This window comes from Capra hircus, chromosome 18, assembly GCF_001704415.2.
Source record: "Capra hircus breed San Clemente chromosome 18, ASM170441v1, whole genome shotgun sequence".
Lineage (NCBI taxonomy): Eukaryota > Metazoa > Chordata > Mammalia > Artiodactyla > Bovidae > Capra > Capra hircus.
In genome coordinates this window covers 64,522,010-64,547,994 of record NC_030825.1, presented here as the reverse complement: position 1 = coordinate 64,547,994, position 25,985 = coordinate 64,522,010, and the positions used below count along the sequence as shown (strand labels likewise).

General features: G+C 51.1%; 1 protein-coding gene and 1 non-coding gene across 2 annotated transcripts; one reads left to right on the top strand and one right to left on the bottom strand.

Moving 5' to 3' along the window:
• On the top strand, positions 1,110 to 6,270 carry LOC106503943 (leukocyte immunoglobulin-like receptor subfamily A member 6). Its single transcript, XM_018063121.1, has 8 exons — positions 1,110 to 2,334; positions 2,552 to 2,587; positions 2,746 to 3,030; positions 3,189 to 3,494; positions 3,699 to 3,980; positions 4,270 to 4,569; positions 5,351 to 5,401; positions 5,529 to 6,270. Exons 1-8 carry the CDS (start codon positions 2,193 to 2,195, stop codon positions 5,648 to 5,650), a joined length of 1,524 nt encoding a protein of 507 aa, XP_017918610.1. The 5' UTR covers positions 1,110 to 2,192; the 3' UTR covers positions 5,651 to 6,270.
• Positions 9,851 to 9,922, bottom strand: TRNAC-GCA. The gene has a single exon. It is a non-coding gene; the product is annotated as a tRNA-Cys (tRNA).

Sequence of the window (25,985 nt, the reverse complement as noted above, 5' to 3'; positions counted from 1 at the left end):
ATCCTGCAGAATTAATTCAATCCCTATCTGAATCCCAAAGGGTATTTCTGCAGAAAAAAGAAAAGTCATTTCTCCTGAGGTCAAGGTCATTGAGAAAGACCCACAGCAGCCAAGCCATCTTGAAAAATAAGAACAAAGTTGGAAACCACACCCTTTCTGATTTCAACACTTGCTACAAAGTTCCAGGAACCAAAACAGAGTGGTGCTGGCTTGAGAAGAGACACACGGATGCTTGGAATGCCGACATATAAACCCATACACATGACCAGCTGATTTCCAACAAGACTTCTTCTAAGCTATATAATGACAAGCAAGTCTTCCTGACTCATCCCATTTAACTGTGCATATGTTTTGTTGTAGGGTTTGTGGATGGCTTGCATGAGAAAACCCCCATAAGCCTCTTAGAGACCGACCCTCTCATCCCTTGCCGGTCGACTTGGTACTGGTGCTGTATCACCATCTGTCACCATCACCATCCTCCCAGAGTCCAGTCCCTACAATGGTGACCGTCTCAGTAACAGCTGTGTGTTCACACCTCCCTTCCCTGAAAATGAGCCTGCTGCCTCAGGGGTATAATCCTGGCACACTTGCAGGGAGCATGAGGCCCTGTGTGACCAGGGTGCAGCATCTGGATGGCTCCACTTCTTAGGGAAACCCACTCCTCCTTCCCGGCCCCTCGCCACTCCTGTGCTCCCGCTAGCAGTCTGGGTCTCTCCTTCTCCAGGAAGCCCCCACTTGCCATCACTAGCTTCCTGGACCTCCACCAGTTACTGGGTCTCGCTGCCTGTGGTTCCCCTTCTCTACAACTGACCAAAACCAGAGCCACCGTATTCACTGTCTAAATGTGCACACTGTTGGTTATCATCATCAGAACCCCCCGAGTCCAGGGAAGGAACTGGTCACTTTCACCAAAGAATCTCATGTCTGGATATAGTAACTGCTCAGTAAACACTGGCTGACGGCCTGGAGGGTGGAAAGAAGGAAGACAGGAAGGGAGGGAGGGAGGGAGGAACTTTGCATTTTCAGTCTCAGAAAAGGGAAGTGACTCAAGGTCACACCGTTTCCATGAAAAGCAGAGTCAGAATTGGAATCAAAGCAGTGCGCTGGGCAGCACTGTGAATGTGTCTCTCCTTCCACGGTGCTTGGACAGAACAGGCGCAGGGACGCCCCTTCCTCCAGCCTGCGACTACCCTCCAACCTTTTTTCCAGTGGGAACCTTGGAACCAGCCAGCTGTCCTTGGCCTCCGGGACCCAGCCAACGCCATTTGCAGAGCTTGGCTCCTTGTCTCTGCTACCTGTGAGCTCCCATAGTCCTGAGAATTGTTCCCACAGGTGGAGGCGCCCCGGACACCTGGTCCACGTGCAGCCTCCGCCTCCTGCCCCAACCTCTCTCTGGGCTTCTCTGACCACTAGGACCACGCGGCTCTGGAGGGTGGGCCATCTCCCTGAGAATAGAGGGAGAAATGGGGGACCAAGGCGAGGGAGCACCGAGCTCCATGGAACCTGCAGATCCTGCGCTGTGACTGCGTGCTCTTCTAGGACCTCCGTCCAAGGCGGGACAAGGGGGTCAGACCTCGGACGCCATGGGGCCACCCTGCTCGTGGAGAAGAACCTGAGCCCAGCCTTCATGGATCCACAGGCCCCGGGTCCTTCACCAACTGACTCCACCTCCGTGAATTCTTGCAGCCACGTCCTGGACAAGAGGGTGAAACTCATCATGACGGTGGGAGCCCACCTGACCAGCCCCACCAGCCCCACAGCTGGTCCCCCACAGGGCTGGACGGCTTTCTCTTGCAAAGGTTCAGCCTCCAAAGCACTGCTAGGAGTCTCTGGAGACCAGCGGCCTTTGAGAAGCCCCTTTGGGGTCAGGGCATCTGCCAGGAAGCTTCTCTCTGCAACCAAGAGGCAGCTTGTTCACCACTATGGAACCATCTTCCAAGCCTTGGACCAAAGGGAAACAATAAAGCCTTTTCAAAAAAAAAAAAAAATGGAACCAATGTTGAGCTAGGCCCCGCCCTGCATCTCAGCGTCCTGTCCAGGGACCATGTTACTCTCTGGGTTTTGGGGTGGGGTCTGGTGAGACTCCCACATGGTCTGGAAGGCTCCTGAGCCTGCTGTCTGCTGGGCTCCACTGGGCAGGGCGAGCAGAGTGAGCAGGGTGGGGCTCTTCCTCTTTCTGGAAGGAACCCGAGATGCGCCCCACCGAGCCTGGACCTCCACGCCCAGTGTGTCTGTCCGTCCTGCGGGCTCTGAGGTCTCTGAAGTCACCTGCTCTGCTGGGAACCATGAGAGGCAGCACCACGACCCTGACCTTCACCGCCCTTCTCTGCCTCGGTGAGCTTCTGGGAAGGGAGGGGTGGGAACCCCTCTCCTCCCACATCTGGTCCCTGAGGGGCCCCAGGATGCAGGAGGCTCGGTGGTGACACACTTTCTTGGGGGAGAGGGGACTGTCCTCAGCTCGGATCTGACCCCAGCCCTCAGGGCGCAGAGCAGACCTGGAGTGTCCAGGACGTGTGGTGGGGCTGGGTGCTCACAGGGAACTCTCTTCCAGGGCTGTGCTGGGGCCAGAGGGACCAGGGACAAGCAGGTGAGCCCCCAGAGCCCCTGCTTCCACCCACCACCCCTGGTCCCTGGGGAGCACAGCGGGCCGGGGCCGCGGGTGGCCTATATGGGAGGGGCCTGGGTGACAGCTGGGGAACCTGGGGGAGAAGGCACCCTGACTCTTTGGGTCTGATTCCTTTCCAGAGGTTCTCCCCAAACCCTCCATCCAGGCTGACCCAGGCACCATGGTCGCCCAGGGGAGCCCGGTGACCATCTGGTGTCAAGGGTCTCCGCTGGCAGATGTCTACCGTCTGTATAAGGAGAGGAGCTCTGTATACTGGGACGCTTACGCCCCACAGGGCTCCAGGAACAAGGCCAGGTTCCACTTTGCATCCTCGAGCTCAAGTGCAGCCGGGCAGTATCAGTGTGCCTATCACACCAGGCACGGCTGGTCAGTGACGAGTGACCCCCTGCCCCTGGTGGTGACAGGTAAGAGGGTGGGGCAGGTCCCTCTGGGTCCCTTCCACCGCGGGAGCCTCCTCACGGGCAGAGAAACAGAGTGTGGGCTCAGGAGGCCCTGCCCTCCCAGCTCACACCCGGGGTCACTGGGCTGGAGGTCCCCCTTTAATACAGCCCCTCGCCCCCAGGAGTGTACACGGCACCCTTCCTGTCTGCCCAGCCCAGCCCTGTGGTGGCCGCAGGAGGCAACGTGTCCCTCACGTGCAGTTCACAGAATGCAGGGAGCACGCTGCACCTGCTGAAGGAGGGAGGCGCTGAGCTGCTCCGATACAGAACACTGAGGAACTATGGGAACCAGGGGCGGGAACAGGCTGTGTTCTTTGTGGGCCCCGTGAACGCCTCCAACGGGGGGACCTACAGATGCTATGATGCTCCCAACTCCCAGCCCTATCTGTGGTCGCGCCCCAGTGACCCTCTGCATCTCCAGGTCACAGGTGAGGCCCCAAGCCCCTCTATTTCCTAGACAGACCCCTGACCTAAGCCTGTGACCAGGAGCCCTGGGGGAGGCGGGGGCAGGGACACTGGGCTCCTGGGGCAGGACGCAGGTGGGAGCCTCGGGAGGGAGCAGGGCGAGCTCTCTCTGCAGCCCCGGGAGCAGGGAGGGCGTGCAGCCACGTGCCTCTGTGCCCCATGTGCAGGCCTGTCCAGGGCGCCCTCTCTCTCTGCCCAGCCCGGCTCGCTCGTGCTCCCCGGAGACAACCTGACCCTCCAGTGTCACTCAGAGGCCGGCTCTGGCAGCTTCGCTCTGACCAAGGACGAGGGGCTCAGCCCTCCCCTCCGTCTAGAAGGGCAGCAGAGCCCCGACTTCCCCCTGGGCCGCGTGAGCCGTGCCCACGGGGGCCGGTACAGATGCTACAGTGGACACAACCTCTCCTACGCATGGTCGGCCCCCAGCGCCCCCCTGGACATCCTGATTGCGGGTGAGGCGCCCCTGTCCTGGCCCAGGTCCCGACTGTCTGCTCAGGGTGCTGGACCAGGGTCGGCCCTGGTGGTGATGGGTCCGGGGAGAGGGTCCTGGAGCAGAGGCTCAGGTGGGGCAGGGGTCTGGGGGGCAACGTGAAAACAGGAGTGAGAGGCATGGAGATTAAGGAGGCCCACACAGACGGGCTGAGAGGAGCTGGGAGGGCTCACAGGGAGGCCCCCTGCTCAGGGTCCGGGGTGTGGGGAGGGGCTCTCTACTCATCACCCCCGTGCTCCACCCCCCCCCAGGAATGCACAGGAAACCCTCCTTCTCCGCCCGCCCGGGGGCCTCAGTGCCCCAGGGAGAGAACGTGACCCTGCAGTGTCGCTCTGAGGTCCAGGCAGACACCTTCCATCTGTCCAAGGAGGGGTGGCTTGCTGCTCCCCAGCACCTTCGTCTGCAGGACCCGGCTCCACCCGTTCAGGCCAACTTCACCCTGCGTGCTGTGACCTCAGCCCACAGTGGGACCTACAGGTGCTACAGCTCACACAGCACCGCCCCCCACCTGCTGTCGCTCCCCAGCGACCCCCTGGAGCTCCTGGTCTCAGGTGAGGCCCAGCCCTGGTCCTCCGCGTCCTCCAGGTCAGGCCAGGGCCCTGCCCCATGGGAGCTCTGGGCTGTGTGGGGTGGGGGGTCACAGAAGGCGGGGATCAACTCTGAACGGGCTGGAAAGAGCCAGAGGCCCCCGTTCCCTGCCCGTCCTCGCCCTCATCCCGGGCGTCCAGACCCGCTCCTGGTGATGGAGCAGAGCCACACAGGCCCCGGGGCCGACCACAGGACTCAAGGCCAGAGCCCCCGGTCCCCACCCTCCTCTGGTCTCCAGTCCTCGTGGCCCCTCGCCCAGAGAGCAAGCACAGGAGAGGGGCTGGCAGAGCCCGCAGCCCCCAAGGGAGCAAGCAGACAGGCCCTGGATCAGCTGGTGTCCCGGGGAACCGCGGGGCTCCTGGGAATGAGATGTGGATGAAGGGTGGGGGTCATGCAGAGGGGGATGCTGGGGCCCAGCCTGGGGGAGGGCCGCCCCTGTCCTGACCCCCAGGAGCTCTGAGGATCAGCTCCTTTCTCCCAGGAGGGAGGCCCCCAGAGTGGTCAGTGAGGGAGCGGGTGGTGGGTCCATGGTGGCCAGAGCTGTCATACCCTAGGGACCCTTAGGCCTTGTGGCCTCAGGCGAGGGGCCGGACGCTGTCCTATCTGAGCTGAGTCCTGTCCTCAGAAATGCCTGAGACAGTCAAAATGAGGGTGCATGGGGATGGGGGCTCCACAGGGAAAGACAGAACCAAGAGAAGGGTCTCCCCAACTCCTCACACACACCCCTTACTTTATGCTTCTCAGGAGCAGCTGACAGTATCAGCCCACCACAAAACAAGTCAGACTCCAAGAGCGGTGAGTAAGACCAAGTCTGTTACACGGCTGGGCTCAGGGCCAAGTCCTCTCCCGGGAGGCGGGTGCCCTGGGTGCACACCCCGGTTCTGGGTGACGGGCCGGGCTGACCTGTGTGCCCTCACCCCAGACTGCACGGTGCAGAATCTCACCCGCATGGGCCTCGCAGCCTCCGTCATGCTGCTCCTCGGGGTCCTGCTCTGCCAGGCTTGGCATGACCCTGGAGGAGCCCGAGACGCGGCCCAGAGCTGAGCAATGGGACCCCACACTGCCCGGAGCGCTGGAGCCTGGGACATGAGCTTCCAGCCTGGGAGCTTCGGGAAGAGCCTCTGCAGAGCACGCTGGGTGCACTGTATGCGGAGACCCCAGGGGAGAGACACTCTGTGGGGCAGGAGGAGGCCCAGGCGTCCCCGGGGGGCTCAGCCTCTGTTCATGGGGGCCCACTCCCTCCTAGGGAGAACGTCCCGACTCCCAGCTCTTCTCACCCGCGGCCCGAGGCGCGTCTCACATGGCAGGGGCGGGTCCTCACGCTTCACGCCTGCAGGCTCTGTCCACTCTCATGAAGGACGTGAGCCTCATTGTTCACGCCTGCCATCTCTGGCGTGCGCAATGACCTCCATCCCTTCTCAGAAACAGAACGTCGTTTAAGTAACTGAATAAATGGGTGGAAGTGGGGCCCCATTTGGAACAGATAGATCCTAAACTCTTCCCGGAATCCCCCTCTGGAGCCCTCAAGCCCCTCTCTCCTCGTCAGATGGCACCCGGTGTCATTTCTCCAGACACCGTCAGTGTGAACGAACACCTTATTGTTTGAAGTGAAGGTGTTGTGCTGGTAAATGGTGTTAACAATAGATCCATTCTGTAAAAAGCCCAGATGTGTGGTTTTTGTCTGTTTCTTCAGTGTAAACACTCTCTTCGTGGCCAACCTGAAGGTGCTCAGGTGAATGTGCTGAAGGCAGGCTGGGAAATAAGGAGCAGACTGACTTTCCCAAAGAAGTGGGTCTGATCCAGCCAGCCCTCACTGATGACCCCCACGTGTACAGATGTGTCCTTTATATTAAACATCATGGTTAGATCATTTCCACTTTAGGTTTTGCCCCAGTTTCCATGAAACCAGATGCCAAAATATCCAGTTCATCTATAAGAGAAGGAAAGATAAAATGAGGGAAGAGAAAACAATTGTAGGAGAAAATGCTGAGTATGCTGAATCCTGGCACATCACTAGGAGGTGTACTAATTACTCCAGTCATTTTGGAGAGTCAATAACAATTATCAGCTGAAAGGAAGAGCTGGTCCACAGTTGTATAACCTAGAGGAAAATGTCTGCATAACCAGGAGTGTATGAGCAGGAGCATATGGATGGATAGATGGGTTGCTCACACTAGAAAAAATTATAGAAATCAGTCCCACCAAAAATGAATGATTTTATATATATATATATGACAAAATTTTATATGACAGAAAAATCCACAAAGTTAAACTGCTACAGTAACACAGTTCAATTTTCAAGCATGACGGTGAATAAGTGAAATAAAACTATAGTAGCGTATTCCATCACATCAAATTCAAAAGGTGACAAGGGACCCAAATAAACAAAGTAAGAAATGAGAGAAGAGAAATAACAATTGATACCACAGAAATACAAAAATTCATAAGAGAATATTAAGAAAAACCAACTGGACAACCTGGAAGACTTGGACAAGTCTCTAGAGACATACAGCCTGCCAAAACTCAATCAAGCAGACATGGGTAATATGAAAAGGCTGGTCACTAGAAGTGAAATAGAATCTATCATATTACAAATAAAAACTCCTTGCAAACCAACATCCAGAACTGGATAGCTTCATAGAGGAATTCTACCAAACAAAGAAGAATTTATACTGATACTTCTTAAACTCTTTCAGAAGTTGAAGAGGAGAACACACCCCCAAAGTTATGCTATGAAGCCACTGTCATCTTGAAACCAAAACCAGAAAAAGCTAAGACCAAAAAAGAAAAATTACAGGCCAAGGCTACCCACTGCACTATTCTGGCCTGGAGAATTATATAGACTATATAGTCCATGGGATTGCAAAGAGTCAGTCACGACTGAGTGACTTTCACTTCACTTCTGTCATTGATGAATATAGATGCAAAAATCCTCAACAAAATATTAGCAAGCTGAATCCAACAACACATTAAAAGGATCATACACTGTGATCAAGTTGGATTCATTGCAGGGTCACAAGAATGATTTAACATGCACAAATCAATGTGATATACCACCACAACAAAAGAGAAAACCCACATGATTGTCTCAACAGATGCAGAAAAAGTTGATAAAATTCAACATCCATCCATGATAAAAACTCTTTCCAAAGCAGGTATAGAGGGAGAAATTATTTACGACAAACCCACAACCAATGTAATACTCAACGGTGAAAACCCGAAAATATTCCCGCTAAATCCTGGAACAAGTCAGAGATGACCACCACTTTTATTCAACATAGCATTGGAAGTCTCTTCCCAATTTGGATATCTTTTATTTCTTTTTCTTATCTAATTGCTATGGCTGGGACTTATATATCATTATATGCAGAGGACATGATACTGTATGTATCATGAAAACCCTGAAGACTCCAAACAAAAATACTAGAACTGATAAATGAATTCAAAGAGGTATTAGGATACAAGACTAACATACAGAAATCTGTTGTGTTTCTTTACATTAACAATGAAATATCAGAAAGAGAAAGTAAGAAATCAACCCCTTTAAAAATTGCATAAAAATAATAAAATATGTAAGAATAAATCTGACAAAGGAGGTGAAAGACGACATTGAGAACTAGAAAACATTAATAAAGGAAATTGAAGATGATTCAAAGAAATGGAAAGGTATCCCTTACTCTTGAATTGGAAGAATTAATGTAGTTAAAACAGCCTTATAACCCCAAGTAATCTATAGATATAATGCAATCTCTATCCAGTTACCCATGGCATTTTTAAAAACAGAACTAGAACAAATAATGCTAAAACTTATATGGAACAACAAAAGACTCAAAATTGCCAAAGCAATGCTGAGGAAAAAGCAGGAGGCATAACCCTCCTGGACTTGAGGCAAGACTACAAAGCTACAGTAATCAAAACAGCATGGTATTGGCACAAAAACAGACATGCTTCTGGGACAAAACAGTGAGTCTAGAAATAAACCCACACACCTGTGGTCAAAAAAATCTTCAACAAAGGAGGCAAGGATATACAATAGAGACAAAACAATATTTTCAGTAAGTGGTGTTGGGAAAACTGGACATTTCGCATCTCGTCCCAGTGGTCTTTGAGGAGACCCTCTGGCATCACAACTTCTGCCTGAAGCTTCTCTGCAGCCATGAGGCAGCTTGTAGACCACCCTGGAGCCCTCTCCCAAGCTTTGGACCAAATGGAAACAATAAAGTTTTTTACAGCAAAAAGAAAGAAAGAAAGAAAATGAAAGAGTTAGAACCAAATTAGGGCTGCTCCTAGGCCCTGCCTTGCATCTCAGCCTCCTGTCACTGTCTTGGTTTGGATTTGGCATGAGGTGTAGGCAGAGTGTGTGGGGTCTGCTGAGACTCACATATGGTCTGGAAAGTTCCAGAGCCTGCTGTCTGCTGGGCCCCATCCTGCAGGGAAGGTGGAGTCAGGCCCTGGGTGGGGCTGGGGCTGTTTTTCTTCCTGTGAGGCCACCGATGAGGAACTTGCAACGTGTAACACAGAGGCTGGACCTTGTCACACCCCATGTGTCTGTCTGTCCTTTCAGGTCCGTGGGCTTTTTAAGGCATCTAAAGACTGGGGCAAACCATTCAATATCACAGTAATCCAAGTCTATGCCCCTACCGGTAACGCTGATGAAGCTGAATTCGAACAGTTATATGAAGACCTACAAGACCTTTTAAAACTAACACCCCCCAAAAGATGTCCTTTTCATTATAGGGGACTGGAATGCTAAAGCAGGAAGTCAAGAAATACCTGGACTTACAGGCAAATGTGGCCTTGGAGTGCAGAATGAAGCAGGGCAAAAGCAAATAGAATTTTGCAGAGAGAACACACTGGTCTTAGCAAACACCCACTTCCAACAACACAAGAGAAGACTCTACACATAGACCTCACCAGATGGTCAACACCGAAATCAGATTGATTATATTCTTTGCAGCCAAAGATGGAGGAGCTCTATACAGTCAGCAAAAACAAGACTAAGAGCTGACTGTGGCTCAGATCATGAACTCCTTATTGCCAAATTCAGACTTAAATAGAAGAAAGTAGGGAAAACCACTAGACCACTCAGGTATGACCTTAATCAAGTGAAAGTGAAAGTGAAGTCACTCAGTCGTGTCCGACTCTTTGAGACCCCGTGGACTGTAGCCTACCAGGCTCCTCCATCCATGGGATTCTCCAGGCAAGAGTACTGGAGTGGGCTGACATTTCCTTCTCCAGAGGATCTTCCCGAGCCAGGGATCGAACCTGGGTCTCCTGCATTGCAGGCAGACACTTTAACCTCTGAGCCACCAGAGAAGCAAATCCCTTACAATTATACAGTGGAAGTGACAAATAGATTCAAGGGGTTAGATCTGATAGAGTGCCTGAACAACTATGGACAGAGGTTCATGACATTGTACAGGAGACAGGGATCAAGACCATCCCCAAGAAAAAGAAATGCAAAAAAGCAAAATGGCTATCTGAGGAGGCCTTACAAGTAGCTGTGAAAAGAAGAGAAGCAAAAAGCAAAGGAGAAAAGGAAAGACATACCCATTGGAATGCAGAGTTCCAAAGAATAGCAAGTTGAAATAAGAAAGCCTTCCTCAGTGATCAGTGCAAAGAAATAGAGGAAAACAATAGAATGGGAAGGACTAGAGATCTCTTTAAGAAAATTAGAGCTAAAAAAAAAAAAGAAAATTAGCTACCAAGGGAATATTTCATGCAAAGATATGTTCAATAAAGGACAGAAATGGTATGGACCTAACAGAAGCAGAAGATATTAAGAAGAGGTGTCAAGAATATACAGAAGAACTGTACAAGAGAGATCTTCACAACTGAGATAATCACATAGGTGTGATCACTCACCTAGAGCCAGACATGCTTGAATGTGAAGTCAAGTGGGCCTTAGGAAGCATCACTAAGAACAAAGCTAATGGAGGTCATGGAATTCCAGTTGAGCTATTTCTAATCCTGAAAGATGATGCTGTGAAAGTGCTGCACTCAATATGCCAGCAAATTTGGAAAACTCAGCAGTGGCCACAGGACTGGAAAAGGTCAGTTTTCATTCCAATCTCAAAGAAAGGCAATGCCAAAGAATGCTCAAACTACCACACAATTGCACTCATCTCACATGCTAGTAAAGTAATGGTCAAAATTCTCCAAGCCAGGCTTTAGCAATACATGAACTGTGAACTTCCAGAAGTTCAAGCTGGATTTAGAAAAGGCAGAGGAACCAGAGATCAAATTGCCAACATCTGCTGGATCATGGAAAAAGCAAGAGAGTTCTAGAAAAACATCTATTTCTGCTTTATTGGCAATGCCAAAGCCTTTGACTGTGTGGATCGCAATAAACTGTGGAAAATTCTGAAAGAGATAGGAATACCAGACCACCTGACCTGCCTCTTGAGAAACCTATATGCAGGTCAGGAAGCAACAGTTAGAACTGGACATGGAACAACAGCTTGGTTCCAAATGGGAAAAGGAGTACGTCAAGGCTGTATACTGTCACCCTGCTTATTTAACTTTTGTGCCATGTACATCATGAGAAACGCTGGTTGGATGAAGTACAAGCTGGAATCAAGACTACTGGGAGAAATATCAATAACCTCAGATATGCAGATGACACCACCCTTATGGCAGAAAGGGAAGAAGAACTAAAGAGCCTCTTGATGGAAGTGAAAGAGAGTGAAGAAGTTGGCTTAAAGCTCAACATTCAGAAAACTAAGATCATGGCATCAGGTCCCATCACTTCATGGCAAATAGATGAGGAAACAGTGGAAACAGTGGCTGACTTTATTTTGGGGGCTCCAAAATCACTGCAGATGGTGATTGCAGCCATGACATTAAAAGACGCTTACTCTTTGGAAGGAAAGTTATGACCAACCTAGATAGCATATCAAAAAGCAGAGATATTACATTGCCAACAAACGTTCGTCTAGTCAAGGCTATGGTTTTTCCAGTGGTCATGTATGGATGTGAGAGTTGGACTATAAAGAAAGCTGAGTGCTGAAGAATTAATGCTTTTGAACTGTGATGTTTGAGAAGACTGTTGGGAGTCCCTTAGACTGCAAGGTGATCCAACCAGTCCATCCTAAAGGAGATCAGTCCTGGGTGTTCATTGGAAGAACTGATGCTGAAGCTGAAACTTCAGTATTTTGGCCACCTGATGCAAAAAGCTGACTCATTTGAAAAGACCCTGATGCTGGGAAAGATTGAGGGCAGGAGGAGAAGGGGTTGACAGAGGATGCGATGGTTGGACGGCATCACTGACTCAATGGGCATGAGTTTGGGTAAACTCCGGGAGTTGGTGATGGACAGGGAGAGCTGGCGTGCTGCAGTCCATGGGGTCGCAAAGAGTCGGACACGACTGAGCAACCGCAACTGAATTCAACTGGAAGAGTGGGGACCATGAGAGGCAGTGCCACAACACAGACCCTTACTGTCCTCAAGCCTGGGTCCTGCAAGACCCCAGGACACAGAAATCTTAAAGGGGACAGACGTTCCAGGGGAACGGGGATGCACTCAGCCCCAGAGCTGACCGCAACACACGGGCCCACACCAGACCTGGAGCACCTACAGTGTGTGGTGGAGGATGGTTGCTAGCAGGAAACTCTCTTCCAGGGCTGTGTTGGGAGCAGTGGGGCCAGGTACAACCAGGTGAGTTCCCATCAGACCTCCTGCTTCCACCCAACCAGCCCCCTGGTTACTTGGCCCCCACAGCACTCCAGTAACAAGGCCAGCTTCTCCATCAGTCCAGGAGCTCGAGCACTACCGGGCAGTGTCAGTGTGCCCATCAGAGTAGGAACGGCAGGTCAGAGTGGAGAGACCCCCTGCCCCTGGTAGTGACAGGTAAGAGGGTGGGCCAGGTTCCTCCCAGTGTGGGGGCCTCCTCATGGGCAGAGGAGCAGAGTATGGGCTCAGGTGGGCCCCTCCTCTCCCAACCCACACCCAGGGTCAGTGGGCTGGAGGTCCCCCTTTGACACAGCCCCTCCCCCCAGGAGTGTACAGGGTGCCCTCCCTCTCCCCCAAGCCTGGCTCGCTCATGCTCCCCGGAGACAATCTGACCCTCTGGCGTCGCTCAGAGCCCGGCTTTGGCAGATTCGCTCTGACCAAGGATGAGGGGCTCAGCCCTCCCCTCCGTCTAGAAGGGCAGAAGAGCTCCGACTTCCCCCTGGGCCATGTGAACAGCACCCACGGAAAGTGTTAAGTGAAAGTGTTGGTCACTCAGCTATATTGGACTCTTTGTGACCCCATGGACTGTAGTTGACCAGGCTCTGCTGTCCATGGAAATGTCCAGGCAGGAATATTGGATTGGGTTGCCATTTCCTTCTCCAGCACCCACGGGGGCCAGTACAGATGCTACAGTGGACACAACCTCTCCTATGCGTGGTCAGCCCCCAGTGCCCCACTGGGCATCCTGATCATGGGTGAGGCGCCCCTGTCCTGGCCCAGGCCCCTACTGTCTGCTCAGGGTGCTGGACAGGATCAGCCCTGGTGGTGATGGGTCCAGGGAGAGCGTCCTGGAGCAGAGGCCCAGGTAGGGCAGGGGTCTAGGCAGGGAACATGAAAACAGGAGTGAGAGACATGGAGATTAAGGAGACCCACACAGACGGGCTGAGAGGAGCTGGGAGGGCTCACAGGGAGGCGCCCTGCTCAGGGTCCGGGGTGTGGGGAGGGGCTCTCTACTCATCACCCCCATGCTCTCCCCCAGGAATGCACAGGAAACCCTCCCTCTCTGCCCACCTGGGGGCCTCAGTGCCCCAGGGAGAGAACGTGACCCTGCAGTGTCGCTCTGAGGTCCAGTCAGACACCTTCCATCTGTCCAAGGAGGGGTCGCTCGCTGCTCCCCAGCACCTTCGTCTGCAGGACCCGGCTCCACCCGTTCAGGCCAACTTCACCCTGCGTGCTGTGACCTCAGCCCACAGTGGGACCTACAGGTGCTACAGCTCACACAGCACCGCCCCCCACCTGCTGTCACTCCCAAGCGACCCCCTGGAGCTCCTGGTCTCAGGTGAGGAGACCCCTGCCCATACCCACTGAGGAGTCAGACCCACAGCTCAGCCCTGCCCCCGGGGAGCTCTGGGATGCTTGCAAAGAAGGGAGGCACAGGGACGTCAGCCACAGGTGACCCCACCTCATGGAGGGATGGATAATACGAGGGGGTCCCTCTCTGTCTACTCCACGTACCCCCTCCCCAGGGTCCAGGTGGTGCTAGGCGTGCAGAGAGGGGACTGGAGAGTGGAAAGCTCTGGGCTCTGAGGGAAGACATGGAGCTAAAAGCAGCATGAAGACCCAGACACACCCCCACACCCTCTTCTGTCCTCGTTCCAGGAAGCAGCTGGGGCCTGCGGACCCCACAGGCGGGAGCTCCACGTCCGCTGAGTAACCGAGTCCTCCTAGCCTCGAGGAGATGGAGTTTTCCTGGCCCTGGGTGACCTCCTGCTCCTCCTTCCCCACTAAACCTTTACAGGTTGCTTCCCACGGGGTCTAGGTTGGAGTGGGGATGAAGGGAGGGGGGCTTCAGGTACCAAATACAACTGAGCTCACAGGTCCCTACTGGCTGCTCAGAGTGAGAAGAACTGTGTTAAGGGGAAGCCACCCAGCTAGGCAGGGAGAGAAGAGGAGGCGGCCTCCTCGCCTCTGTCCGTGGTGCTGATTCCCAGGAGCCTAAGAGTCCAGGGCGCCAAGGGAATCAGCCCCACAGTGTGCAGGGCACAGTGAAGGTGGCCTCCTAGCCTCTGCCCATGGTGCTGATTTCCAGGAGCCTGAGAGTCAAAGGCACCAAGGGAATCTCCTTCACTGGCTAAGCTAAAGCCTTTGACTCTGTGGCTCACAACAAACTGTGGAAAATTCTTAAAGAGAGGGCAATACCTGACTACCTTATCTGCCTCCTCAGAAACCTGTATGCAGGTCAAGAAGCAACAGTTACAACCAGACATGAAAAAATGGATTGGTTCCTGATTGGGAAAGGAGTACATCAAGGCTGTATATTGTCACCCTGCTTATTTAACTTATATGCAGAGTACGTTATGTGAAATGCTGTGCTGGATGAAGCATAAGCTGGAATCAAGATTGCTGGGAGAAATACCAATAACCCCAGATATGCAGATGGCACCACCCTAATGGCAGACAGCAAAGAGGAGTTAAAGAGCCTCAGTGGCAGATTTCATTTTCTTGGGCTCCAAAATCACTGCGGGTGGTGACTGCAGCCATGAAATTAAAAGATGTCTGCTCCTTGGAAGAAAAACTATGACAAACATAGAGTGTATTAGAAGGCAGAGACATCACTTTGGTGACAAAGGTCCATGTAGTCACAGCCATGGTTTTTCCAGTAGTCATGTATTGGTGTGACAGTTGGACATAAAGAAGGCTGAGCACTAGGGAATTGATGCTTTTGAACTGTGGTGCTGGAGAAGACTCTTGAGAGTCCTTTGGAGAACAAGATCACACCAGTCAGTCTTAAAGGAAATCAACCCTGAATATTGATCGGAAGGACTGATGCTGAAGCTCCAATACTTTGATCACATGATGTGAAGAGCCAACTCATTGAAAAACACCCTGATGCTGGGAAAGATTGAGGGCAAGAGGAGAAGGGTGTGACTGAGGAAGAGAGAGTTGGATGGTATCACTGAATCAATGGACATGAGTTTGGCAAATTGGCAAATATGGAATCTGCAAAAAAAAAAAAAAATGGGGAATGGACTGTATTTCAAGAATGAAGATGGAGGTAGAGAGCAGTGTCTGGAGACACAAAGTGGAAGCCCAATGATGGAAAGACAGGCCAGAGGTTCCAGAAAGCAGAGATCCAATTCTCTGTTCCCATCTTACCTCCGTCGCCCCAGTGTTGTCTTCAAAACCTAGCTTTCTCTTTTTCATCCCTTATGCGGAGTGATGCCTCTCATTGAGGAGAGAGCAGGGAGTCTCCCTGTCCATGAACATCCTTGAGGCTGGAGGCAGAGTTGGAACAGCCATTCTGGGAGGACCAGAATCTGGGCTTGCCTAGGAGAGGGCTGCAGGAGTCAAGGAACAGATGGATGGAGAGGCAGCCATTGTTTCCATTCTGACTGAATCAAAACAAATGAACTAAATTTTTCCTCTTAGCACATAGTTCTGCCAACTCTCTTCCCAGCTCCTTCTCTTTTGCCCAAGCAGATTCTGGGCCACAGGCAACCTCTCTATCCATCTGAATCTAGGAATTGGACAGCAGCCTAGGAAGCTCAAGGAGGAACTCTCAGGAGCTCTTGCTCTCTCCCTACATCCCTCCCCAGTTGTCCCTGGGTGGGCTCTGCCCTCTGGATTTCCATCTGGCCCTGGGATGAATCAGGTCAGAAGAACAGAGGACAGGGCACCCACATGATCCAACAGGATCCAGAACCAGATGTTTTTCTCGTTTCCCTGCTTTCAAATTAAAATAATAATAATAACTAAGCAATAAGAAAGAGAGAAGATGAACATTTAACACTCCCCATGCATGTGTGCTCAGTTGCTCCATCATGTCTGACACTTTGCAGCCCTGTGGACTGAAGCACACCAGGCTCCTCTGTCCATGGGACTTCCCAGGCAAGAATACTGGAGTGGGTTGCCATTTCCTCCTCCAGGGGATCTTCCTGACCCAGGGATGGAACGCACATCTCCTGCGTCTCCACACTGGCAGGTGGATTCTTTACCATTGAACCATCAGGGAAGCCCGACATCTTCCATGGTGCTGCGGCTGCTAAGTTGCTCCAGTCGTGTCTGACTCTGTGTGACCCCATTGACGGCAGCCCACCAGGCTCCCCCATCCCTGGGATTCTCCAGGCAAGAACACTGGAGTGGGTTGCCATTTCCTTCTCCAGTGCATGAAAGTGAAAAGTGAAAGTGAAGTCACTCAGTCGTGTCCGACTCTTCGCCACCCCATGGTCTGCAGCCTTCCAGGCTCCTCCATCCATGGGATTTCCCAGGCAAGAGTACTGGAGTGGGGTGCCACTTCCTCCTCCAGGGGATCTTCCCCAGCCCAGGGATGGAACCCACATCTCCTGCGTCTCCACACTGGCAGGTGGCTTCTTTACCAGGGAAGCCCAGCATCTGCCTAGTCCCAGGGTAATTCACTTTTGCTCCATGTTTTGCTGTAAATTTTAAAGTATTATAGATGCATGCTATAGAGCTTTTGCTTGTTGAATGTATACATCCTCAGAAATGAACAATGTGTCTGACTTTGTTCATTTTTTGACATTACTTCCATGTAATGTCATGGATGGAGGTTCGTGACATTGTACAGAAATCAGGAATCAAGACCATCCCCAAGAAAAAGAAACACAAAAGAGCAAAATGGCTGTCTGAGGAGGCCTTACAAATAGCTGTGAAAAGAGGAGAAGCAAGAAGCAAAGGAGAAAAGGAAAGATATAAGCATCTGAATGCAGAGTTCCAAAGAATAGCAAGAAGAGATAAGAAAGCCTTCCTCAGTGACCAATGCAAAGAAATAGATGAAAACAACAGAATGGGAAAGACTAGAGATATCTTCAAGAGAATTAGAGATACCAAGGAAACATTTCATGCAAAGATGGGCTTGATAAAGGACAGAAATGGTATGGACCTAACAGAAGCAGAAGATATTAAGAAGAGGTGTCAAGGATACACAGAAGAACTGTACAAAAAAGACCTTCACGACCCAGATAATCACAATGGTGTGGTCACTCACGTAGAGCCAGACATCCTAGAATGTGAAATCAAATGGGCCTTAGGAAGCATCAGTATGAACAAAGCTAGTGAAGGTGATGGAATTCCAGTTGAGCTATTTCTAATTCTGAAAGATGATGCTGTGAAACTGCTGCACTCAATATGCCAGCAAATTTGGAAAACTCAGCAGTGGCCGCAGGACTGGAAAAGGTCAGTTTTCATTCCAATCTCAAAGAAAGGCAATGCCAAAGAATGCTCAAACTACCACACAATTGCACTCATCTCACATGCTAGTAAAGTAATGGTCAAAATTCTCCAAGCCAGGCTTTAGCAATACATGAACCGTGAACTTCCAGAAGTTCAAGCTGGATTTAGAAAAGGCAAAGGAACCAGAGATCAAATTGCCAGCATCCAATGGATCATTGGAAAAGCAAGAGAGTTCCATGAAACCATCTATTTCTGCTTTATTGGCTATGCCAAAGCCTTTGACTATGTGGATCACAATAAACTGTGGAAAATTCTGAGAGAGATGGGAATACCAGACCACCTGACCTGCCTCTTGAGAAACCTGTATGCAAGTCAAGAAGCAACAGTTAGAACTGGACATGGAACAACAGCTTGGTTCCAAATAGGAAAAGGAGTACGTCAAGGATGCATATTGTCACCCTGCTTATTTAACTTCTATGCAGAGCACATCATGAGAAACGCTGGGCTGGAGGAAACAAAAGCTGCAATCAAGATTGCTGGGAGAAATATCAATAACCTCAGATATGCAGATAACACTACCCTTATGGCAGAAAGTGAAGAAGAACTAAAGAGCCTCTTGATGGATGAAAGAGGAGAGTGAAAAAGTTGGCTTAAATTTCAACATTCAGAAAATGAAGATCATGGCATCCAGTCCCATCACTTCATGGCAAATAGGTGGGGAAACAGTGGAAACAGTTGCTGACTTTATTTTGGGGGGCTCCAAAATCACTGCAGATGGTGACTGCAGCCATGAAATTAAAAGATGCTTACTCCTTGGAAGGGAAGTTATGACCAACCTAGACAGCATATTGAAAAGCAGAGATATTGCTTTGTCAAGAAACGTTCGTCTAGTCAAGGCTATGGTTTTTCCAGTGGTCATGTGTGGATGTGAGAGCTGGACTATAAAGAAAGCTGAGCACTGAAGAATTGATGCTTTTGAGCTGTGGTGTTGGAGAAGACTGTTGTGAGTCCCTTGGACTGCGAGGAGATCCAACCAGCTCATCCTAAAGGAGATCAGTCCTGAATATTCATTGGAAGGACTGATGTTGAAGCTGAAACTCCAATACTTTGGCCACCTGATGCGAAGAATTAACTCATTGGAAAAGACTCTGATGCTGGGAAAGATTGAAGGAAGGAGGAGAAGGGGATAATAGAGGAAGAGATGGTTGAATGGTGTCACAGACTCGATGGACATGAGTTTGAGTAATCTCCAGGAGTTGGCAATGGACAGGGAGGGCTGGTGTGCTGCAGGCCATGGGGTTGCAAAGAGTTGGACTCTACTGAGCGACTGAACTGAACCATGTCAGAAACTGCACCTTTATTCAATCATGCAACACATCATTAGTCATAAACCTCAAGTTTTCTAGACTAGATTTGGGAGCAAAAAAAAAAGTCTAACAAGATGTGTTCCAGACACATCTATTTCAGCAGAAAGAAGACACATCAGGTAAACAGAGCAAAAACTACACTGAAAATCATCAATTGTTATTCAAAGTTCTATCCCTCCTTCCACTTAACTGTTAATTAGCATTTCTGAAGTTGTTAAGAATGTTTAATCATCTTCTTATTCATGGACATGAATTAATCCAATCAACTTGGCTGATTGATAGTTCAAGCAAATATATTCACGCTTGTTCACAGTAGTGAAGAATTCTCCCAGAAGAAATCTCTTAGGATAAAAACTACTGAGTCAGTGGGTACTGCGCTCATTTGATCCTTATCAAATGTCACCAATTCTTTCTTCAACACCTCCAAAAATCGTTTACCAGCGTACATCCCATCAGCAGGAAGAGAAAGCCAAATTCCTCCTCCCGTGTCTCAGTTGTCTTGATCAATCCAGTGGGCAATGAAATTAGCATTACATTCATTTGTATATTTTTATCGACATGTATTCACATAACACAAAATTCACCCCTTTAAAGAGGGTATCCCCAGCCTCCAGGATCTAATGCCTGATGATCTGATGTGGAGCTGATGTAATAATAATAGAAATAAAGTGCACAATAAATGTAACTCACTTGAATCATCTGCAAACCATCCCTCCATCCCTAGTCTGGGGAAGAACTGTCTTCCACAAAACCAGTCCCTGGTGCCAAAAAGGTTGGGGACCACTGCTTTAAAGTATATAATTCAGGGACTTCCTTGGTGGCCCATTGGTTAAAAACTTGCCTGCCAATGCAGGGGACACGGGTTCTATCCCTGGTCCGGGAAGATTTCAAACGCCTCGCTCAGGACAACTAGGCTCGTGCACCACAGCTACTGAGCCCACACTTTAGAGCCCGGGAGCTGAAATTACTGAAGCCCATGCTTGGGAGCCTGTGCTCTGCAACAGGGGAAGTCAGCAATGAGAAAGGACATTGCGAGGAAGAGCAGCCCCCGCTGGCTGTAACTAGAGAAAGCCTGTGCGTAACATCAATGACCCAGCACAGTCAAAACTAACTAAATAAAACTTTTTACAGTATACAATCTCATGGTTTTCACTTCACTCACAGAGCTGTGTATCCCTCACCACAATTCATTTTAGAACTTTTCATCACCTTAAATAGAAACCCCATACCCACCACTGGGGAATCCCAATTGCCCCCCAGCATCCCCAATTCCTGAAAACGGCCAGTCTATCTTCTCCCTGGGTTTTTCTGTTCTGGAATGCAGGAGACAAGGGTTCTATCCCTGGGTTGGGAAGATCACCTGGAGAAGGAAATGGCAACCCGCTCCAGTATTCTTGCTGGAGAATCCCATGGACAGAGAAGCCAGGCAGGCTCAAAAGTCCATGGGGTCACAAGAGCCAGACACGACTTAATGACTAAACCACCACCTACGAATGGAATCATACAATTTGTGACCTGTGGGGTCTGGCTTCTTTCACTTAGTGTAATGTTCTCACGGTTCTCCCATGTTGTAGTCTCTGTCAGTACTTCATTCCTTCTTATGATTAAACAGTATTCCATTGGATGAGTGTATGATGTTTTGCTTATCCCTTCGTCCATGGGTGGTCATTTCCATTCAGCTTCTACTTTTGGCTCTTGTGAGTAATGCAGCCATCAACTTTTCCAACTTTAAATTATATACTTCTGGCATTTTCCTGATGATCCAGTGGTCAAGAATCTGCCTTGCAATGCAGGGGACATGGGTTCGATCCCTGGTCAGGGAAGTAAGCGCCCACATGCCTCAGGGTGACTAAGTCTGAGTGCCACAACTACTGAAGCCTGTGCAACGCAACTAGAGAGAGTCTGTGCATTGCAACCAAAGATCCCACATGAGCAAAGACCATCTTGCACGCTGCAACTAAGACCCAGCATAGCCAAGTTAATAAATATTATAAATAAATTATGTCATTTCATTAGGGACTATCAGTGAGTTTCTCCATCTATTCATGCTTTTCTTGGCTGGATAAATGCTGCATCACAGAACCTTTGAGGGCAAGGACCTCGCTTTCCTGCTCTCCACTGGCATATTTATGCGGATTAAAATATGTTAGATGAAAAAGAGCTAGCTGGTGGACTACGAAACTTCCCTACATCCAACCCAAAGTAGCCACCAAAACAATGAGCAAGACCTATAATAACGACATCTACGTTCAGTGGCTCAGTCGTGTCTAACTCTCTGTGACTCTGTGGGGCTGTATCCTGCCAGGTTCCTCTGTCCATCGAATTTTCCAGGCAAGAATCCTGGAGTGGGTTGCCGTGCTCTCCTCCAGGGGATCTTCCCCACCCAGGGATCGAACCCACGTCTCTTTCATCTCCTGCACTGGTAGGCAGGTTCTTTACCGCTGCACCATCTGGGAAGTCTGAAGATGTCTATATGTTTAATTTTGAATTTGATCCCCCATGTATTTCCAGCACTCTGGACTGTAAGCTTTGTTAGCCATGCTCTCCTCTAACCCCTGACCCCATGAGGGTCTGGCCACAAGAGAATGAGAGCACCCACTCAGCTGTCTGGACAGAACAGAGGCACCCCCAGCATCTTCCTGATAACCTCTGGCTGAGGGTATTGGCAGATATTGGGCTTTCCTACTGGCTCAGTGATAAAGAATCTTCATGCTAGTGCAGGAGACCTGGTTCAATCCTTGGGTTGGAAAGATTCCCTGGAGAAGGAAATGGCAGGCCACTCCAGTATTCTTGCCTGGGAAATTCCATGAACAGAGGCACCTTGGTGGGCTACAGTCCATGGGGTCACAAAGAGTTGAACACAACTTAGAGACTAAACAGCAACATATCACCAAGATATCATCAAGTCCACCCCAAACACCAACCCACACTAGCAAAGTATGAGAAAGCCAGATACCCACTCCTTCCCCTACCAATCCCAGGCAAGGACCCTCTTCTCAATCTTTGCCAATCTAATCAACAAACTACACTCAATTTCCTTTAAGAAATCATCAGAAGATGGCCTCTGGTCACATCTTATACACCAAGGAAATTATTGGATCCTCCCCTGTTGACAGTACTGCCATCAACTGTCCTGGTGACCAGTGTGTTTCCAGGTGCCCAAGAAGCAGAAAAGATGTCCAGTTATGGCAGAATGTTGGCAAAAAGGAAGCCAGGTAAATGTCCACTTTTAGTGGAATGCAACCCCAAGTGACAGTTCACAGTGACATAAATCAAATAAGATCTCTTTGCTGTGGTTCATGTTGTATTGATCACCTATTTAACTTCATCCCACTGCTGATAATCAAAGTCCCTGGGAATGGGCATCCTAAGTTGTGCTTTCCTCTGGCCGGTAGAGAGAGTGTCCAGGAATTCCCAGGACACCCTGGCACAAGCCATGAGTTCAACCTGATGTTTAGACCCAGGTCTATGCACTCTGTGGAGTCCAGGAGGGGCTGGACTCCAGGGACCTAAGCTCCTGAGTCAGACATGGAAACCCACTTCATTCACTTACATGGGAAAGGGAGCAGGACCCCGGAGGTTTCCTGGCAGCCCCCAGGACAGGACTCAGTGAGCAGTGATTGCTCAGCAATGAAAGGATTAATCGATAATTGCATCTCCTGTGAGGGGGTGGGGCAAAGGAGGGTGGGTCCTGTAGGGTGTGTCAAAGTGGGCACAGTATATAAAGCTGGGATGTAGGGCCCTGGCCTCAGATCTTCCTGCAGAACCCCAAAGGCAGAGAGCAGAGCAGCACTGAGGAACTAAGAACCTCAGTCTACCATGGGTGAGTACCGGCCAGGGCAAAAGGCCTGGGCCAGAGACTGGGGGTGGTGAGGCTGGAGGCCTCCTGGGGACCCAGAGGAAGGCCCAGCTGTTGGAGAGGGCTTCCTGCAGTGGGGAGGACACTGCAGAGTCTGGGGGGTGGAATTACATTATCTGGATGAGATGAACAGAGAGCCGGCCCATCGTGGCCCCCTGCAAACATCAGGGTCGCTTCAGCCCTTGGATAGTGGGGGAACCTGGCGCCCAGGAGAGCCCGTCCTGCCTGCCTTCCCAGGCTGGAGGCCCTGGGGCTGAGATCAGGCCCATCGCAAGGATGTGGACACTGAGGCCCAGAGATGTGTTGGGGCTGGGGTGGGAGAAGAGCCAGGCTGGCACTAGGGGTGGCCGGGCTGGATGCCAGACGCTTACCCCTGCACCGGCCTCTGCCGGCAAGCATGAGCCCCGCATCCGCTCACCAGGACCTAAGCCAGGCGAGAGGAGCCGGGCTGGGGACCGTCTGGAGGTGGGCTTCGTCTGACCCTTCTCCCTCAATGGCTCTCAGGACCCGCAAAGAGGCAGCGGCGGCAGCGCACGGTGTTCAACAAAGAACAGTTACTCGAGCTCGAGGAACACTTCGTAAACAACCAGTACCCGAGCTACCGGGCCCGCGAGGACCTGGCGGCCAGGCTCAACCTGGAGGAGTTCAAAGTGCAGGTCAGATCCCACTCCCTGTCCGCACAGCCATACCAGGGCCAGCTCCCACCTTGGCAGTTACCACGTGCCACATCTGGGGGCCAGCTTTCTGCCCCTCCGAGGTCCAAGGGGCCCGAGCATGGTCCTGGGTCACTCAGGAAGCAAGGGCTCTGCTGGGGTCCGGATGTCAGGGCCTCTGGGAACCCCGGGGGCCCCTCTGGCAGACCCCCCTTCTGGCGCTCGAGCTCCTGAGTGACCAAGGCCGGCCACTCCCGCCCTCTTCAGGTCTCCTTGAGGCCTCCTGAAAACCCCAGGAGCCTCTAATTGGGCCTGCGGGGACCGAGGCCGGCTTCTCCTGCAACAAGTTGGACTATAAAGAAAGCTGAGCCCCAACGAATTGATGCTTTTGAACTACGGTGTTGGAAAAGACTCTTGAGAGTCCCTTGGGGCGGCGTCCTCGCACCCACCCCCGGCGGCCATAGATGCGCACGGCCCCTCCTTTGACGCCCCCTCCCTGGCCCCTCTGTCTCCCCAGGTGTGGTTTAAGAACCGCCGGGCCAAAAACGCTCGGCTGAAGCGATTGACCCAGGGGCCTGGCCAGGGTCCCCGCAGCGCTTCCACCGACAGCGGAGTCCCCGACGCCCTCGCTCCCGGGACTGCCTCCATCCCTGCCGCCGCGGCTGCAGGCTCTGCGCCCCCAGAAGGCCCGGGGTTCCACAGCCCCTCTCCGCCCAGCCCCGCCGGCATGCTCAGCACACCAGTGCCCGGAGGCGTCCCCAGCCAAGGCCAGGCCAGCTGCGCCCCGGTGCAGGGCGCCCAGGACGACTTCTGTACGGCAGCTCCAGCCTCGACCGCAGGTCCAACTTCAGCCCCGACTCCAGACTGGGTTCAGGATCCCTGCGCCGCCTCGGACTCCTGGCCAGACTCTGTTGTCATCTTTGATTTCGCAGACCTCTTCCCTCTCCAAGAACCCTCTCACGAACCTCCCTCCATCTTGTTCTCGGAGCACCAAAAGGGAGATGACTCTGCGGATGCGAACGACTGTAGCCCCCGGCAGTGTCTGAGTTTATAGAGTCATCTGTCTCCGCAAAGGCCAGCAGACCTTGGCTTGCGCTGGCGCGCAGAAACTCTGGCGGCTTGGCCAATCATCAAGTAACGGCTGGTCACCGTTGGGAGAGACTGCACCTCGGTGCACCCAGCCTGCGGAGGGGGTCATCTGTGTTCACCGAGAAGCGGCCCCCGGGGGTCGCGCTGCTCTGGGTGTCGCCACCACTTTATTTAGGGCGCACACGGGCAGTTCAGCCGGTTCCTAAGCCAGCCATGGAACTGCTGCTCCCGGCGTGTGCTCGGCTTTGGTGGGTGCCACCCGCGGGAACTTCCCAGGGGACACTTGACCAGCCTCGATCGCGCAGCGCTCCTGCTGATCCCCAGGGACATTTAGGATGTGAGCCTTTGTAATGTTTGCCCATCTGCTGTCTGGCGACTTCTCTGTGATTTTTCATATTGATTCCCCGACGAGAGAGAAGCTGAGCCCTACTCCTGTTTATTAGGCGTTAGGATTACTTGCAGAGTGCCCTTTATTTTTATTTTTTGAAATTTTTTTGTTAATTTTTCTTAATTTGTTTGAATGTATCATTTTATCCCTTTTGGTAATTAAAGTGTTGCAAACATTTCTTTACCCACTGGTGGTTTTTGGAAGTAGAATTTCCTGACTTTCCTGTCTATTTCAGTGCCTCTCCTTATCTGTTGTGGTTAACCAGCGTTTTCGTTTTTTTTTTTTTTTTCGTCTCCATCAGTGGCACACTGATATGCTGTAAAACAAAATGTATTTATTAATAAAGACTTAAATAACCTTCAGAAGCCACATTCTCAAGTTGACATAAAAATTCAGAAAACCTGACACTCAGTGTCAACTTGCCTTACCACAGACTGAAAATTGTTGGGGGTATCAGTTCTGCACCCTTGGTCTACTACTTTCAATCCACCTCAAGGTTTGGGCAGCAGGGGACTGGGGAGGACTCTGTTTTAACTATCCCCTTCTACAGGTCATGCTTTTTCTTTTATCTTTCTTGTTTAAGAAAGCTTTCATTATCATAAGAAAGATATTGGTCATAAACATATTGTAGTCTCTAAAATCTTACCAGTATCATCTCCCATGTTTAGGTCTTATTGAAAGTGTTAGTTGCTCAGTCAGGTCCAGTGCTTTGCGACCCCATGGACTGTAGCCCGCCAGGCTCTGTTTTGGGGAGCCAAGAGAGAGGAAATGTCTCTGGAAATGGGATTTCCTAGGCAAGAATACTTGAATTGGGTAGCGCTTCCCTTCTCCAGGGGATCTTCCTGACCCAGGGATTGAACCTGGGTCTCGTGCACTGTGGGCACTTTGGGTCTTAAGACTTCTGGGATTGATTGTGTGTGTGGTGTGAGGCAGGGATTCCTTTCCCACTTATCCTCATGAATCTACTGCTGTCAGTGTATGGAGAGACTGGTTAACTTGTCATAAATCAAAGATCCATTCATGCATGGGTTTAGTGTCTACAGAGTCTGCATTTAGGGTTGGTGGTCTGGTATCCTTGCACCAATTATATGCTCCTTTGTCTCCAGTTTCTCGGCTGTCTTCTGGGACCATCTTGGCTCCAGGGCCTCCCCGCAGCTGGTTC